Source organism: Lepisosteus oculatus, chromosome 2, assembly GCF_040954835.1.
Source record: "Lepisosteus oculatus isolate fLepOcu1 chromosome 2, fLepOcu1.hap2, whole genome shotgun sequence".
In the NCBI taxonomy this organism is placed as follows: domain Eukaryota; kingdom Metazoa; phylum Chordata; class Actinopteri; order Semionotiformes; family Lepisosteidae; genus Lepisosteus; species Lepisosteus oculatus.
This window is the reverse complement of record NC_090697.1, coordinates 31,812,235-31,831,679: the sequence shown is the minus strand read 5'-3', so window position 1 is coordinate 31,831,679 and position 19,445 is coordinate 31,812,235. Positions and strand designations below refer to the sequence as shown.

Here is a 19,445-nt window from a genome sequence, read left to right as displayed (position 1 = left end):
GGTATGACTTTAAAAACAACATTCACTTCATCTAAACTTGTATAATACTCATTACCAAATCTAAAATATTACAGCAATAAAGAAGTTTTAAAAATCACAACAAAAGCTATGAATTCGCTTTGATATGTTAATATGTAAGCCTTGAAAGACATAATAATAATCTTAATCTTTTGTACTCTTATTTACAGTACCTGTCACCATGTATCATCTCAAGGCAGTTGACAATAACAAAAAAACAGAATTAAGTGCTAGAGTATAATAACAGTGAGTTGGAAAAAAGGTTGGAAAGTTTTGGAACGGTTAATTGACCTGTAAGCTCTAATATGGACTGAGACATCATTGCTTATTTCTGGACCATTACCCAATTTTACATACCAAGTTTGTTTCCATAAGTGGACAAATCTTCAGCTTTGATCCTTTTTCCTTCATCTCCGAGACCAAATCATTCAGCATGTGTGTCTGAGACAAATTCTTCAAAAAAAAAATATCAGAAAAAAGTGCAGGAATTAGCATTTAGACTGCTAAAGTGCCAAGGCCATATCTGCAAAAACACAAATGTCTTTAAAATACTTGCAATAAATTACATTTTTAATAAAACCTTTTGAGGCTTAACAGAATGTTTTAATGTCACCTTTAAATCAATAGAAATGAAACTATGGACAGATCTGTGGATGTATTACATTTTAACAACACAATTGCACTGTGAATGTGTATAAGCAATATTTCCCAGAAAACTATTTTTTCAACTCCGTACATGTCTGTCGTAAATGAACATTCATCATTTTAAGACAAAAATGTGGACTTAGAAAACATTCAGCAAGAGCCTCTTTGTAATACAGAGCAAGGCCATGCTTTATAACTTAAAGCTGTACAGACAGCAAATAATTCTAAAACACAACCTATGAGGGAGCCCTGACCAGTACAGGTCATAATTTCCAAGGACAGCTGGTGTTCAGTAAATTGTTATGATTTTATTGAAAGGGTAACTTAAAAGAAGAAAAAAATAACAGGCATGATTCTATTACAGACTCATTTCAATGACATTCTAGTGTGTGAAATGAAGCAATGCAGCTATTCAGTGACTCTAATGCTGTCAATGCCCCCTACCTTCTTCCCTCTCTCTGTTCCTCCTAACACGTCTAAGAAAATAACTACTGAGAAAAGACACGACAAAGGTGCAACAAAATATGAAGCCCTTGTACACTATAACAAAGCTGGAAGTCAAATCTGAATCTTAAATATTTGCTACACAAATCACTTATAACTCACACATTTTAATTGTGTAGTTCAGGTGGGTAGCTGCGTCAGCATGCATAGGCTGCAAAGGAACAAGTAATAGGTTTATTCCATGCTGAAAAGAGAAGAAAGAAAACAACGTTTCGGCTGTGGAGCCTTGAAGCTAATAATAAACCTATTACTTGTTCCTTTAAATTCTGTATGCTACTTTATTTGTCCTGAACAAATACACTGCAAAAAATAAACTGTTGTTTACATCCATCACATAGGTAGATTTAGTGCACGTTTTGGGAATTGGGAAGAATCTCTATACTTTATAGAAGAATAGTTTTCCAAATCTCTTTATCAGTACTATGAATATGGCAGATTTTGTACTTAACTGATTTGTTTGGTAAACATGACTGAAAACATTATTTTACCACTTTCATTGTGTTAATGTCTTAATATCTTCACTGACATTATTACCTTACACTATTCTCTTTCCTTTATGTGTAGTGGGGATGCTATTACAGATCGAAGGAAATGAATCTGCTTCAGGCAGAACAAAGCAGAATACAAGTGCTAGAGGACTTGATAACAGGTAAACACAGTGAAAGGTACAAACAATGACAAAACATGGGACACCCTGTAACCAACAAAGACCCAAAAAGTTTAAATTAAATTATACCGTTCCATAAAAGAATGGTTATCTAAAATTTGCCTCATATTTAAAAAAGTCATGTGCATTTCTTCAACCAGTTATCCATTTAACTATGTGTTTCATTTTTAACATCATGCAATACCTTAGGGTGCAGACATGCCAGAAGTTTGTCAAAGACTGTGCTGAAATGACTAATAATAACTAGGTAAATAACTGTTTAGGATTCGGAGATACAAAGCAGCTGCTCCCGTTTTTAATCACAGTGCTGTCTAACTGCAACAACTGAATAACAGTTTTTTTTTTCCTATGGAATAAAAGGTAAAAAGAGCAGATGCTTGCAAACAAGTGCTAGAGATGTGACAAAAAGAGTCTGCCCATTGAAAAAAGAAATCAAGGATGTGGATGGGTTTCCAGTTCGTTATTTCCATTGTTGGTAGTACTGTACAGCCCTTCAGGCTGCTGCTGTGCTTGACACTACCCAGCACTGTTTCAGAAGGCCTCCTACCAGAGGAGCGGTGCTGACGGGTGAGAAGGCTGTTGCTATGGGCTGCCATAGCCTTGTGACTTCTCTGCAAGTTTCCTGCAAGCATATGTAGGATGGAGGCGGAAAAACACCTGTGTCTGTATGATTTTACCTGAAAAATCTAGCAGTTCTTAGTGATACAGTATGATTAGGGGATGCACACACTGGCACCAAAAATGGTAACTACTTCACCATATTTCTAAAATGTTCGAATTGACCCAATTGTCCAAAATGACTAAACTTGTCCAATGTTTTTTATAATGAATGAGGCATTGTCACACATGTGACTTGGCACATTATATAGATCATTGTGGATCTACCTGCAAAACATTTCTAAAAAGCTTATCCTAGGCTGTACAGGAATATCTTACCTGCATCACTGCATTAAAAAAGCATGTATTTCCTAAATTGTTTATGCCTTTAACTGGCACAAAGGTGCTGTTGACTGGATTCTTCCCTTTTAGGAGATCAGTACCTTCAGTGGTTTCTTCTCGAATTTTTATTATTTTTGATGTTGTTCCTAAAATAAAACAAATTATTGGTAAGCAGAAATAATGTATGCCCTCTAGTCTACAAAAACACACTTTACAAGCATTTTATCAATATCAGTTTCAATTTTCTAAAACCAGCTTCGCTACTTTTTAGTAATAAACTCCAGATATTTGCAAACAACATACCTATTAGGCAACACACCTACTGTATTTTAAGAAACATCAGCCTAATGATTCCTGACACTAGAAATGTGAGTTATACACTTTCTGTGATAGACAGTGACAAAAACCTGCATAACTAACTGAATTTACAAACAACCTAGATTAAATTACTACTGTATGTACCCAAAATGCCTGTTTTGAAATGAAGCAAGGTCCTGGAATAATGCATTCACATAAAATAACTTTTATGGAAATTATTTAGCAGTTGAAAACTAACATCTAGAGCAAAGAGGGAATAGTCATCATGTCATGTCATTTGCTAAATCGCTTTATACCATACGGTGTCGCGGGAAGCCGCAGCCTACCCAGCAAGCAACGAGCGCAAGGCAGGGTACACCCTGGATGGGGCGCCAGTCCATTGCAGGGCAAGTGCAACCCAATCAGACATGGGGACAGTTTGGAAGGGGGGAAATCTGTCCCGGACACCAGGATAACTCACTCCTCTTATCGAGAACTGCCCGAGGATCTTTAATGACCACTGAGAGTCAAGACCTCGGTTTAATGTCTCATCCGAAAGACGGTGCCCACTACAGTAAAGTGTCCCCGCCACTATACTGGGGTATTAGGACACACACAGACTGCAGGGTGGGCGCCCCCAGCTGGTCACACTAACAACACTTCCAGCAGCAACCATAGCTTGTCTTGTTTTGCAAGACCGTACCCCAATTCTCTCATTACGGCTAGATAAGCATGTGCCGGTTCAAATCCCGCGGCCAAGTACAGCATCCATTTGTCATATTCTCATCTGACAAGCAAGTAGTTACACAAAAACAAAACTTAAGGCTACGCTTCATTCTGCTGGAACGCTGCCATGTTATAATGAGCTCACAGGAAGGGCAGTAAGAGAAGTCCAAGGACTTGAACCATTTAGGGTCAAGCAAGCAGGTTGCCACCCACTGCAACAAGCAGAGTTCTGTATTGACTGAACATTTCTGCCCAGGCCTTCATGCCTGGGTCTTGCACCTCAGCATTGAGCTCGGTAAGATATCGAAACTTGTGGCTTCCCACATTGTGACTTATCATTGGTGGACTGTGTTGGGCAAAAATGTTATGACAGGTCAGAAAGTGTGATCACTTGACAGTCAATGACTTGGTCTACCCTCCAACATACCAATGGCACAATGACATTGTTCTCTTGCTAAGCAGGAACTTTTCTCACTATTGACGTGATTTAGTAGTTAAGCAACGGTTAGTCACTTCGCGTTTATCACCATCAGCTATGAATGATCAATTAATCAAATGATGCCAAAAAATGTTTACAGCATATCCAAAATATGAATACTTGAAATATATGAACACATGTTTGTTTATCCTTACGGATGTCTCAAAACACCATGAACCATCGTTTAAAATGCAAAACGGCTTTGACTCTGGAGAATTCGATACTGGAAGGCTAAGCCGTATGTGTATGGACATGTTCAGAAACAATAAAGACAATCTGCATTGTTGCAATGTAACTAGGTTAAACAGTTTACACAGCATCTGGATGGAAGTACTGTCATCTGGGATTCCAGATGACAGCTGGCATATCTTTTCACACATTCAAATTCTACTGCATTGGACCCAGCTGTTAAAACGTACAGATATGCAAATAAGACTTGTTTCTAATTATATGATAAACTATATGTGAATAGACTTGAGACTTTTCACAACCTTATTTTTAAAGGACAGGTGCATTATAAAGTAACAGAAACAGGCCATGGCATCAGTAATATTTAATTCAACTTCTGCTCTTAATGGAACATTGTTAGTATTTGGTAAAAGGTCTAGACCTAGAAAACCAGCCAAATTCCAAAGGACAGGCATCATCCATTTATCATTCGACAGTTTCATGCCTTTATTTTGATTTTTAGGTCATATATGCAAATCATAGAAGAAATAAATAACTTTTCTTTAAAAAATCATCATGTCCAATGTGTCCATTTATACACATACAGTATGTTGATTACACCTACACCATTTTATTACAAAAATGGTCTGGGATGCCTACAATCTGAAGTCTTTTAAATTGGAATTGATTCTATGGTCTGATTTTTTAAAACGTCTTTCACATAGATATTAAATAATTTGATATTGTACACTTAATGTCCATAATAGCAATGAAATAACAAACAGGAATGTTATTGAGTTAAAACAGTACTATTGAGTTAAAACAGTACTTAGGAAGTCTAAATATAAAACAAAATTCACCAACTTTTAAAATCAAGTTTTATAAATGGAACACGGAAAAAGGAAAATATGAAAATTGTTTGTTTGATTAGCTTTCTGTTTTGATTTGGAAAACCACTACAGTACCAATTACAACTAATCTGCTAAGCAATGTGGACTCAAGTGCTTACTCTCCATTTCAGACTACAGTCCTCCTCATATGCAGAAAATAATTTTAAAGCATAACACAGGAAAAGGATTCATAAACTAAATTCATTAGGAAAAACATTCCAACCAGAAAATGGCATACCCAGAAAGACGCCAGTTTAATTTAAATCGAATCAAAAGCATTCCTTCTATAAATTTCCTATTAAAGTGTAACATTTCCAAAGAAGGAAAACACATAAATGGGTTAAAGTGAAAGGACTAGCAAAACCCAGCAAAATATTTTAAATTAAATGACAAAATTCTATCAGTCTTAGCTACTATTTTTATAACATAACCTGTAAATACACATATAATATATTACATTTATTAGGGGACCGAGGCATACATAAATGGCACAATAAAAAATAAAGTTCTAAACATTTTGTTTCATACTCACAAAACACTAGCTAGACACACACTATGACAAAAAACACTGGACTATTACTATATCATTCTGTCAGAAACAGGTTAGTGTATTAATTTTTAATGTCATAGAGACAAGTTACTCCATAAGTGATTATTTTAATTTTCTAATCATTTGTAACACAAACAATAACAGGCACAATGTGGAGACAACAAATATTAACAGTACTGGCTGCAAAGCACAGCACAGTGACCTCAAAATTCCTCTAATTATATCTAGCAAGGTGGCACCATGTTAAAATAAAAAATAGGTACCATTATTCATCCAAGAGAAAACAATGGAAAAACAATGATAACATTGTTATATTTTATCACTCACAAAATGACTGTGTGAAAAATATAGCTTACAATTTAACACCCCACAGAAAAGTTAATTATGACGAACTTTAATGTAACCAGATAGTTAAACAACAAAGTAACTCTCGCTTGTAAAGAAAATCCATTTTCTATGAATTCGGTATGTGACCTTGACCTGGGTGATGCAATCTATAAAAATCAAATGTGAGCACACAAACATTCCACGCAATTTCATACACTGGGATTTATCTCATTAAAAATAAAGCTATAATAAGGCTACACTTCATCTAAAACAAAGTAGTTAAAAAAAGTGGAGGGAAAGGGGTTTACATTATGTTACTTGTTCTTGGGAAAACAAAATAATCTAAATATGAATGCCTATGGATAAATACTACATCTGGGACAGCAACTTAAGGTAAACAATGTTCACAGGGCCATCTGGCCAGAACTGCAGGCAAAAAGTAAACCAGAAGCATATGGAAAAGCAGATTTTTCTCTCCCCTCCAGCAGTATGGGATGGCAAATGTCAGGATGAGATCTGTCCACGCTTCACTGTGCTGTGCTTTGCAGCACCACCTGGTTCTCCTTGCTCAGCCACCAAATATGGACAACACTGACACTGTGGACCTTATCTCCAGGGCAAACAAAGTGAGCATGCTTCTCCTCCTTTCTGAACACATATTTCACACTAGCACTACACAACCGGGAGGTCAAAGTCCCATCCACAACTAAAAGGTATACAAGCACCAACCTAAGATCATCAGAACCAGTTGAAAATATATTGAAAGACTTCTTTTATATTTCCATATGAGAAAATGAGCCATTAAACAAAGTAACATGGCAGATGTAGTGTAAAACCAAGACTATGCAAGGCACAAAAAACTCAAAAGAAACAAAAGCAGCCTTTGGATCCATCACAGATTTTGCTGTTAACTGTTTGTTTTAATGTTAAATACATTTAAATCTCCTCACAAATGAAGTAGCTATACATTATACTGTACTGTATATATGATATCACACAAATCTGCACAGATTCCGTACTATTCAGTCTGTCAAAATTAAAGAATAATAGTTCTATCTAAATAATAATAAAGTGCTACAATTGTAAATAGTTTTGAATTAAACAAATGTGCCAAGGATTTTTTATTAAACAGTTAGCATGCTGTCATGAAGCAAAGCTAGCAGCTCCAAATGCCCTATTAATTTGTTGTCACTGGAGGGCATCAATCCTTCAGCTTTCAACATCTGAGGCTTTAAGACCCATCAGAAAAATAACCCCCAAAACAGTAGTTAAACAAATGTACGCATTTAACAATATTACTGCGTTCAGAATTCTCCAGGAAAAATAAAGTTATTTGGTAACTGTGTGTACTCAAAAAATATGACAAGTGCCACTATATTCTTTCTCTGGGTGAAAAGGGCAAACTGATTTACTACATTTCTCGCCCATTCGTTTTTTTTTCATTTACTGGTATTTTATTGAAAAATATTTTAAGTACATTTTAAATGTACATGTTAAGAGAACTTAATTCCACATGTTTTTGGTGGGGGGCAAATAATGTCTTTTTTTTTTTGGACTGGCACTAAGCCACTTGTGTTGATAATCACTTTAAACCAAACAGCACTGAAAAAGATGACAACTTTTGTCTTTTAGAAAAAGACAGCTCTACAAAGGGCTGCAAAGGGCTTCTATGATGCAGTTACTGCATGAAATCAGAAGCTATCCTTTGGGGCAGTGTGAATCACTGCATCAGGCCTGTTCACAGAAAACTGAGCACATTCCAGTATCAGTTTTGTTAAGCCACTGTGGTTTTTAACAGCACCAAAATATTCTTCAATTCATGTATTTTTTTATTTTTGAAAATACGTTTTTTTTATGAAAGAACGTCCCAGTATCTCTTGCTCATAAACACTTACATAGTGCATTTTCATAATACCACTAAAGCAATTTTTGTTTTTTCCTGAGATTTACCCCATTACAAAACTGTTTTAAAATTATATTAGCTATGACTGTATGCATATCGCACCTTTTTGAGTACAGAAAATAAATATTCGATATATGATTTTTTTTCTACTTTTGTCTAGATACATTTTAACAGATAAGGTGATCACTTCTAATAAAGCAACAACAAGTGCAACAGCTAAAGATCCACGTTGACGTTTTTTTAATATTCTGTTACTTGAACACAATTTGTTTTTCAGTAAACAACTTTATTCTTCATCTCTGATCAGGTTCTACAATGATAACATTTAAAAGAATAATTATAAAGAGATACACTAGAATGGATTTTTTTTTTAAATCGGTTGAAGAAAATAAAGGCAGAAATTCTTTACTTGCTATCACTGGTGCCTATTCAGAGAAACATTTTAATTTCCCCAACAAAGAATCCCAGCTGTGTTTCAAGACCATATGCTTTTCTGAGGTCAAGCCTCTTTTTACCAATCCTCTGGTACTTCAGCTGAAGGCCTTGTTGGTAAGAGCGCAGTTAATAGATTTTCTTTTCTAAGCTTTTGTCATCCAACATTATTATGGATTCTAAATTCTTGCTGGGGCTCTTTTGTATTGAGGGTTTATGGGAAAAGAATATACAAAAATCTCTTCCCTTAAACCTGGCCTTCAGCAGAAATCTAATTTTATCAGTTCTCTAAGCAAGCTACAGCCCATTTCATACAACATTGGAACAATTCCAGCGTAACAACGGTAACAGGTAATTTTAAGAGTTGGAAACATCCAAAGATTTCAATGTCACTCTACATTTCCATTTTCACTTTTTATACCTAACTAAAACACAACCTTTCATTTGACTACAGTATTTTTATCATTTATCATAACTGTGTTAATTCTTAGATTTTGTCATTATCATAATAATAATGAATAAAGTATGAGGTTTCTCTGAAAGAAACTGAATTTTGTAACGATCTTATTTCTTCCATTTTCAAAACACCACCTCATACTATTTCAACAAACTGGATTTCTTTCCAGGGTCCAAGGCCATTCTTTAAGAGGATTCTTGCATTATTGGAATACTTCCACACTACAAGCAAAAATTATATACACTTTTGACTGTGTACAAATGATTTAGACATACTTGCTGTGTGAAAACAGTTACAAAAAGATGAAAGTTATAAGAGACACAAAACACATCTGACATCCATACCTGACTCAAGACAAACTGCAAAATCACTCATCTGAAGTATATTTAAGTCATTTTTGCCTGTCTTCCAGAAACAAGCAAGCCACAAAAAAAACTATATATCCCAACGCTACAAGAACACAAAATCAATGTTATATGTAGAAGGAATAACTACACCAGCTAGTATAACATGAGATTTTTACACTGATTAAAGGATTGTAATTTAGGTCTTAATACTGGCACTGGATTCACATCTGACACTGGAGCCACGGGGATTATATCTTGAATGAGAGCTCTCTAAGAAAATGTCATCTTACCATATCTATAATTGTACTTAACAGAATAATATAAAAAATAAATATACCGAATACATGTATTTATAATACATGATAGCAGATGTACTGATCACAAAGTCTTCAGAATTAGTTGTGTTAGAATCACTGAATCTGCAAAACTCAGTATGTCAGAGAACTGGACTGAAAATGGACAGATGGATGGAACAATTTATATTTGGGGAGTCCAAAGTTAAAACCCAGGTGAGTCAATGGATCAACTTTTGAGAAAAGTCCAGGGACAGTGATGCAGTGCTGCTGTTGAATACACTTTAGTTACAGCTCTCGTTAGCTTTTTCTGCTAAGTGACAACTTTCTTGGGACTAAGCAAAGAGTTCTGATTGTTTTGCTTCCACATGCATTTATTAGACCTCTGGCTCCCACAAGCATGGCAGAGCTCTGCAATCCCTGTAGTGTGTTATACACACACTGAACCGCAGAATCAAATTTGCTTTACTCACAGCTGCGAACATTCTTTTGGGAACCCAGCAGTGGAGAGCAGCTCAACCGTTTAATGTAATTAATAAATGCATCCATGTATTAGTAATGTAATTGGAGCATTGTTTTTGCTTTGCAATCTGATTCTCAAAGACTCAGACTGCATGAAACAGACTGCCTGCTGCCACTGTATTCCACCATTTTGGTACCAAGTAATGAGCTTTTTTATTTAGTGCCATGATGCACATTAAGACAAAGAATTTCAAGGCTCATAATATGAATACAGATAGACTATAAAAGCATACCACAAGAAAGCAGTATGAAGCTAAACTCTTTGGATGACAAATGTGAATAACTAGTTACTGCAGAAAATGTAAAAACTACTTTCTTCACTGAGCATTTATATTCAAATAGCTGATTACAAACACTGCACAGCCTACTATACTGAGCAAAGTAATAATTTCAACATTGAGAATCCAGTAAGAGGATTGCTTTACTTAGCAGAGGATTCAAGAGTTTTTCCTGTAATAATAAATCCAATTCTTTCCCTGAATAAAAAAAACATAGCTAGGCAACAACTCTGACTAATACTGAATTTACGATAGCAATAAAACAATTAATAAACTAAGTGACAAACAAATGCCCTGTTTCAAGGTGATTTTCAGCAGTTCAAGTGACTGTGACATAAATTATAAAGCTTCATGTTTTGTTGCTTATACTGTACACTTAGAGAGTGCCATCCAACCATTGAATGTAAATTGCTTTCCTGCACACTCCATGCAGGTTAATTTGATGGAGTTTAGTTTATTCTACCAGCGGAGGTTCAGCCTATCATGATCCTTCTTAAAGACTGTTTTTATTAAGTATACAAGCATAAGCATCAGAAAAAAATATCTTAACACCAAAAAAATCCAATAGGTTCTATTCATAAAGGTCTAATAATGGAAGACAAGCACATGCTGTATGAAAGGATTTCAACTACAACCACTGGTTTCATGGAAGCTGTGATTTATAAAGGACAAGAGAAATGTCATTAAGTCCTAACACCATTCAACTATACAGCCACATTTTAAACAAGCCGAGGTAAAGGTTAGCAAAACACTTATTCAGAAATGTTTACATCGGTGCGGAACACTTAAATGCTAATGGGCAACATAAATGGCAGGAAAATGCTGACGATAACTGTAGATTTTTGAATACTACATTGAGTGAATCTAAACTGATAACCTTGCAGTTCTTGCCACTAATAAAAAACATTTTAAAAAAAGCATAACGAGTTAAAAGATAAGGAGAACATAGTTAAAATAGTATCACACTTCTAGACTATGCGGGTTCAAGTACAGTACCACTGTAATGGAATAAAATTATTCTCGAGAAGTGTTATTCATTTGGTAATTTGTATATTGAATATAGCACAGATCTCCCCCAACTTACTAAATGATCACAGCTAAAGGTACCGGACACAAAAATGGGAACACTACTGTAAATGTAAGGTCACCTAAAGTTACTTAACAGGGCACTGGACAACCACATGCAGCCAACATAGCCTGGATGCTACATGGCACAGAGTCTGCCAGAGTCTGGATTTCTGCAGGAGTGATGTGGCACCAAGCAGCTCAAACCTGGCTGACGGAAGTAAAAAATGTTGTCTCGGGCATTGCTCCATAATATCTCAGGAATATTTGATTGGGGTCAGATTGGTGAAGGAAAACATGACATGACACTGATAACATCATTTTCTCTGCGGCTGGGGACCGTGTCATCTTGGAAGACACCCCTCCCAGCACGAAAGAAATGCTGTGACAGGGGGTGACGATGATCGCTTAGAACCATTGAGGACCTTGTCTTCGAAGGGACTGAGAGAAAAGGAAAAGAAAATGAACCCCGTAACATTACAGAACCACCAGAACCCTTCGGTATTGGAGCCAAGCACCCAGGGCCATTGAAGTTGTCAAGCTGGTGCCAGATGTGCTCTTGTCCATTTGTCAAGAACATGGAAAAGAGGACTTGACTGATCAGGCCACACTTCACCACATAACTTTTAACAGTTTATTAAAATGTCCCTACGGGATTAATAAAGTATTATCTATCTACAATTCTACAAGGCCCTTAGCTTCTAAATCTCTCTTTCGACATCACACAGTCATAACTACCCATTTCATGAGAGAATAAGGTTAAATACTTTCCTTTTATCAAAATGTGTTTTTACTATTTTTTTATAAAGAATTTGTTGACATATATAAAACAATTTCCTCTAACAATACAAATGCATCAGCTTCCAATCAACAGATTAAAAATCTTTTGTGCCCTTTTAAGATGTATCAGGTCATTAGTCCCAAATTTAAATATCACCATTTCATCTAAACTGTGTTAATAAAGTACTAATAAAATACTTAGATAAAACAGTTTTAAAAAATAATTTCTCCATATGAAATGACCACTGACAAAACTTCTTTACTTCTGGTAAGCAAGTGAATATATATATTATGCTGTTTTGAAAATTGACAATTTTGAGAGCCTCTTAATGTATTTCTGACATCTGGAAAATGGGTACAGCAAACTCACAGAGCATGTAGTTATACTGACTCTTCAAGGTTCATAAAGATTTAAACTTCTATGAATAGATAAACAAGATTTTTAATATTTTAAAGCTATTTTCTTATATGCAGAAATAAGCAATACTTAGGTTTGTTAACAAAATACCCAAATTCAAGGTATACACCCTTCTCTCTAAGCATCTGTCAGGTCCTGTCTGAAGCACAAAGCAGAGTTCCCTATTACTACTGTGGGCGAGCCCGTCCCTCTTATGTGTCACCGATATTATTCTTGTGTCAAGCCCGCTTATTTAAATATAGTAGACATTTGTTACACGTACAGTAAATTTTAAGTTTATTACAATAGTAAAAACACCTCGGTGCTTTTAAACTGCTACTAGGTTCAACAGCTTTGACCTTCTCTGAATCACATTCCTCGAACCTGCTACATTATTGACCAGATAATTCTTTATAATATTTTCCCAGATGTAGAAATGTAAATAATTTTACCGGAGGATGCCTTTGCTGAATGCTTCTGAAGAAAATCCACTGTCTGAGCAAGAACTTTTTTGTTACAGTGTGTTGATAATTCCTCATTACATTCATAGCACCTGTATTGGAGAAAAATATTTGGTTACAGTTGTTGCTTGTTACCAGAAAACCTTTATTCAAACATTTGGAATAAAAAAACAAACTGGTTTTTCAGTCCTAAATAGCGTTACACATTAAAACGATTTATAACACCATGATTCGACAAAAATATAAACCAAAAATAAGCAATTGTAACATATTTCTTACCATGCTTTCCATGTGCTAAGGCTCATTACAATACAGTGGGATTCTGCATGTACAGCCTGAAAGTGTTTAGTGGAGTGCTGTCCATCAGACTGGTTACACCCCTGGTGTACAAAAAAATTAAAAACATTACAAATGATTCCACAATGTCATACTTTAAAAAGTGTTGGGAAAGATGTCCGTGAATTACAGTCTTCTGATTTGGTAATCAAGTGGAGATTTACTTTTAAAAAGCAAACTCTCGTACAACCACTTTGTATAACCTACCTAATTACGATGGCTTGATAAAAGAGAGAAAAAACAGAAAAATGCCACTTCCGTTTCTTTCACGCTCTGGTTTTAAACATTATCCATTACCAGTCTCTCAAAGCGTGACTGGATTTTGCGTAAATTAATGGCAATTTGCACTGAATGTATTTGCCTGGTGTACTTAGTGAAATCGAATGCAATGACATAACAGGCAACAGACTGCTATAATTAATGCTGCCAGCACACTGACTCATGTAACCAAGGCCTTAGTCTGCTTTGTAACTAATATATTACAGTCCCCTTGCTGCACTGTATTTCAAAACCAGATGGTCAACTTGCCAGTGCAAAACATACATAAAGCACTGTCTTAGTGCACTCTACCTTCTTTTATTTGAGTCCCACCTAGAGATTTCCTGGTTATAATATATGTGCTTTAGGAGAAGGGATTGTAAATGCTGAATCTCAGCTGTATGCTTTTAATAATATACTATGAAATAATAAATAATATATTCCTGACGACCTTATAAGGACCAATCTGGAGATTAATTGTGATAAAATGTCCTAGTTTACTATTTGTGTCAAATCCAAAGGCAAAACCTGGAAACTTCAGCAAAGCAAAAGACTGCACTCAGAAAGCAAAAAGCAATAAGGCTTAGATATTTACAATTTATTGCTGCTATTGTAATTATCAGACGACTAAACACCAGAATCCCTTACCTGAAAACCACATTTGAGACACACCAAAATATCAAAAGGGCCTGCAGGCTCTCCATCATAGACTGTCCTTTCCTTAAGACACTCTGAACAAACCGACCACAGGTTTTGTGAAACTGCTTTCTTCACAGAGCTCAAATCAACTGCTTTGCTCACATGCTGACATGTCATCCCTGATGAATAAGAAAGAAAGGAAATCCATGAAAAAGTGCAACATTAACCTGAGAACCATGTCAAGGTCAGGAAACAGAAAACACGGCACAGAGATAAGAAAATGATGCATGAAATGCTTGTTTCAGTGGTGACCCATTTAATTGTACAAAAATGTACAATTTATTCTCAATTTGGAATCAGTTTTGATTGAATTGCAGTTTTGCTTTTTTTTCCCCATGTATTCCATCCTACAAAAAAAAGAACATCTTTTCTGACAAAATGTTCAACGAGCAATAAGAAAAATGTGTCAATCACTAAAAGCAGTAAGATGTATTTTGTTAAACTAAGAATAGTGGGTTTGCATTTTGCCCAGCTGTGATGAGGAGAGAAATGCTTAAGCCTTACCACTGACTTCATCTGAGGACTCTTCCTCTCTAGGCTTTCTTGGCCTGTTTGACCGCTTTGTCATTTCGGAAGCTTTTAAAGAGAATGGATCTTTTAACCGCATCTGTACCTGCAAAACAAAAAACAAAAAAAAACACAAGGAGCAGTTAAAAACGTTCACCCCCCTGTCAGCATTAAAAAAATTCCAAGAGTGAAACTGCCTGATGAGGATGTTATGAGCTAAATCAGTTTATATACCTGTATTAGAGAACAACCCAATTAAACCTTAAACAGTAAAAGATATTTTATGAATGCAAGAACAATTATGGAAGCGATAAAGTGTAACATACTTAAAACATAGAGAGACACATGATCTATAAGACAACATATCATGCAATACTATTAGAGTATTTTGTGCTCATACAATAGTACTGTATTCTTTGTTGCAATAGGACATTTTATCACAGTAATGTAATGTTAATGTATATATTACAGTAAGAAAACTAAATTGTACTATAACATTAAAATATTCACTCCTTATTTCTCTTGAGTCAAACAGTACACTCAAGTTATTTTAACCTTGCAACTATTTATGGGAGGGATGTCAGGCTATACATATCCTGCCTTCATATTAAGGCTAAGTTTACTTTGATGAACCTTGGAATAAATCTGACGAGATTCACTTCTTGAATATCTTTGGGATAACAAAACTTTGCATTTAATGCAAATTACATAACTATGTTTACTACATAACTATATCTTAACATGAGTGTTCCTTCTGTTAAAGACTACAGGTAGAGGGCAAAAAAACGTCAACAGCTGGGTTAATGAGGGGCACCATGTATACTTAAAGCCAGGATTTCCACATACAATAGGTGCGGCTCACGTGCTAATTAAGCAGGTAACATCCCAGCATTCTAAGGGTATACATTAAGATGGGTGCCAGTACGGCTAAGGTATGCCATATACAGTACAGTTGTATGCAAACGTTTTGGGACCCCTGGCCAAATTACGTTTTGTTGGTTTTCAAAGTGAAAAGAAGTTAGCACAACCTCTGCAGCGAACAAACTTAAACTCGACATATTTCTGCAAATGTTAATGCAATGTTACTATTTATTTTCTGAATTGAACAGATTGAAAAAAAATAAAACAGCAAAAGTGGCATGTGCAAAAGTTTTGGCACCCTATCAGTCAGTTTAGTAACACCCCCTTTGGCAGAAATCACAGCCTCCAAACATTTCTTGTAGCCAGCTAACAGTCTTTCTATTTTTGCTTTAGAATGTTTTCCTTTAGAATGCTTCTAGTTCATAAATATTCTTAGGTCATCTTGCATGCACTGCATGTTTGAGATCTATCCACAGATTTTCAATAATATTCAAGTCTGGGGATCCTGAAGGCAATTCCAAAATCTTAATCCTTCGTTTCTTGATGTTCATTGTTGATTCTGAAGTATGTTTTGGATCACTGTCTTGTTGTTATATCTAACCTCTTTTCAGCTTCAGTTTCTTCACTGACTGTGGGACATTAGCTTCCAGGATTTGTTCAAACTTAGTAGAATCCATTCTTCCCTCTATCTGCACAATATTTCCTGCGCCACTGGCTGCCACATAGACCCAAAGCATAATAGATCCACCCCCATGTCTAACAGTTGGCAAGGTGTTCTCTTCTTGAAATGCTTCTCCTTTTTTTCTCCAAACATACCTTTGGTTATTGTAGCCAAAGAGCTCAATTTTTACTTCAACAGACCACAGCACTTGGTTCCAAAACGCCTCTGGCTTATGTAAGTGTTGTGTTGCATAATTCAGACGTTGACTCTTGTTATGAGATCGCAGGTAAGGTTTCCTTCTGATGACTCTTCCATGCAGATCATGTTTGTGCAAGCAAAGCTGCACAGTGGACTCGTGCACCTCTACTCCCATGACAGCTACAGCTTCCAGCAGGTCCTTTGCAGTGATATGCGGGTTTTATTTTTCATTCCTGACTGGCTACGAGCAGTTCTATCGGAGCTTTTTCTTGGTTTTCCAGACCTTGTCTTGTCTTCAACAGTTCCCCTTAACTTCCATTTTTTAAATGACATTTCAGACAGTGAAAATTGAAAGCAGGAACCGTTTAGATATCTTTTTATAGCCTTCCCCTGCTTTGTAAGAGTCGATCATCTTTATTTTCTGATCCTTGGTCAGCTGCTTAGTGGAGGCCATGGCTGTGGAGTGTAAACACAACACCCTGAGAGGTTTGAAGAGTCAGAGAATTTCTGAAGCTCTGGACTTGTCATCACCCGACTTAGATTAAGGCCTAACGAGTCATTTACATTCTGAGACTTCACAAAAAATAACACTAGTGGGTCAACTTTTGCTTTTGCGCATGCCACATTTACTGTTTTTTTCAATCTGTTAAATGTTTTAAATAAATAGTAACTGTGCATTAATAATTGCAGAAACATCTCAAGTTTATGTTTGTTCACTGCAGAGGTTGTGTTAACTTCTTTTCACTTAGAAAATCATCAAAACATGTAGTTTGGTGCACAAACTTTTGCATTAAACTGTAAGCCTGGTACTGTATGCTTATGGCTCATATGGCAACAGGAAAAGAGGACTTTATAAGAGGAGTGATTGCTGAGGCAAATTCGGCAGGAGCTTCACTGATCATGACATCTCAATCTGCTGATGTTTCAAGGAGCCACCACGTCTAAGATGAGAGCAGAGTAATGAAGCCAATTCATAGATTCATAGTTATATGGCAAAAGCCACAATACAAAGCAGATCAGGTGAGTAAATGCCAAATTACTTCACTAATCCAATCAATGGTGAAATGTTTGTGCCAGCCCAGTGTCCCCAGTCACCATACTGGAAGAGCAGATGGCAAATCTCAGTCCAAAAGAAAGAGTGCCACCTAGGTGTCCACCAGAACCACATGAGCAAACACCTGCTTTTTTTTATAATGGGGATCTCCCATCCCAGTGCTAGCCTGACTCAGCCTTACTGATAGGTGATAGTGCTTTTTTGAATAAACTGAAGGCCCTCCTTAACTAATCTTATTGGCTTTGATTCGCACACAGTTTTCTTACCAAAACAAAAGCAATACTGCTTTGAGGTGTCTTGACATGAGGCGTTATATAAAACTATAATTAGTATCTTCCAGTGCAACTGCAAAAACATCTAACCATAGTTCGGATTATTCGCCAATTAAAAACTTCACAATGTTAAGGCTGCATAGGCCTTCTTCCATTACAGCACACAACTATAAGCTTAATATCATATGAAAAATTGAAAAACGTCAAGCTCCCTCATCAGAGGCAACTACAACAACCCAGGGACCAACAGACTTTTATTGAACTTTTCTGAATTTCAGAGAAAACCGTAATACCTCCAGGGTACGGTAATTGCGAAGTTACAGTAAATGGAAGCCTTCCGTCACTTCTATTTTGATGTTGTACAATAAAGTCTTATAACGCACAACGTACAAACTACAATGAAAAGAAAGGAAACTCCATTAAAATAAATCAAATTACACAGACCTGGCTAGCGAACTAATAGACATTTCGAAAACGACTTACCTTTATGGTATGTAGTTAGTGGCTCTGAAACCTGAACAATTTGTTTGCCGTTTATTGTAGAAAAGCTCAAAATACAATTCTTGCTTCTGTGTGCTTTTAACTTCGAGAATATTCTTAACAATCACAACAACACACTGACATACAAGCATTTCCTAACCCCGAGAAACAGGAGCTCAGACGGTCACGTGCAGAGACCTCAAAACATTTCGCCCTACGGAAGCCCAGTTGGGTTAAACGCAGCGGGGCCGTTGCTCGAACTTCTCGAGGGCCAGACATTCTGCTGATGATAGCACACTACGAGTTCAGCTTGAAAGAGAGTGACACAAATCACTTTGGTGAAAGTAATAATATTATACGGCCCCTTATTTCACAATTGTATAAGGAACGGAAGTAAACGACCAAACTGCCCAGGTGCAATTTACTAAGGGCAAAGTTTGGTCTAGATGTTACTAGAGCTTTTCGGTACGGTTGGCTATTTATTGCCATATTCTTCTGGGCGTGGTTTGTTCTTATCTGGTATTCACGTCTTGGAAAACTTAAGTGTTTGTGCTTAGTGCTTCTTTATTTTTAGCATTGTGGTGTTCAACACTTTAGAAGCACAAAACAGAACCAAAAAAATGCAGTTTACGTTCGCAGAACAATTAAGTCTCTGCTGTAAGAAGTTGAAAAATGTATGGATGTATAAAGTTGTATTGCCTTGCGATGCGCTGGCGTCCAGTGCTGTGTAAAATCCCACCTAGCGCCCTGTGCAAAGTTGCAACGTGGTTGATGCGACAACTCTCCCAAGAGCGCCTGCCTGCTTGCTCATAATGTCCGGAAGGCTTTTTCTATGAAATGGCAATCCTTTATGCAATCGCGTGTTTCCGAAAACGATGAAGAGGCGGTTTTAGTGGAAAACGTTTAAGTGTAAGCATTGTTTTATCGAAAGCAGGACCTCCTGGAAGTGTGTACCGCGTCTTTATTTACTGCAAC

General features: G+C 36.3%; 1 protein-coding gene across 1 annotated transcript in view; it reads right to left on the bottom strand.

Annotated features, from left to right (window-relative positions):
* The window catches only part of usp45 (ubiquitin specific peptidase 45), a 49,477-nt gene extending 30,074 nt beyond the window's left edge, over nucleotides 1-19,403 (bottom strand). Inside the window, exons 1-7 of the mRNA XM_006626314.3 lie at nucleotides 18,474-19,403; nucleotides 14,942-15,050; nucleotides 14,387-14,556; nucleotides 13,424-13,524; nucleotides 13,136-13,236; nucleotides 2,771-2,919; nucleotides 376-471 (exon numbers count right to left, since the gene is read on the bottom strand). Of these exons, the coding sequence (XP_006626377.1) occupies nucleotides 376-471; nucleotides 2,771-2,919; nucleotides 13,136-13,236; nucleotides 13,424-13,524; nucleotides 14,387-14,556; nucleotides 14,942-15,044 (720 nt within the window). The 5' untranslated portion in view covers nucleotides 15,045-15,050; nucleotides 18,474-19,403. The remainder of the gene's footprint in view (nucleotides 1-375; nucleotides 472-2,770; nucleotides 2,920-13,135; nucleotides 13,237-13,423; nucleotides 13,525-14,386; nucleotides 14,557-14,941; nucleotides 15,051-18,473) is intronic.
* Between the last annotated feature and the right edge of the window lie 42 nt (nucleotides 19,404-19,445).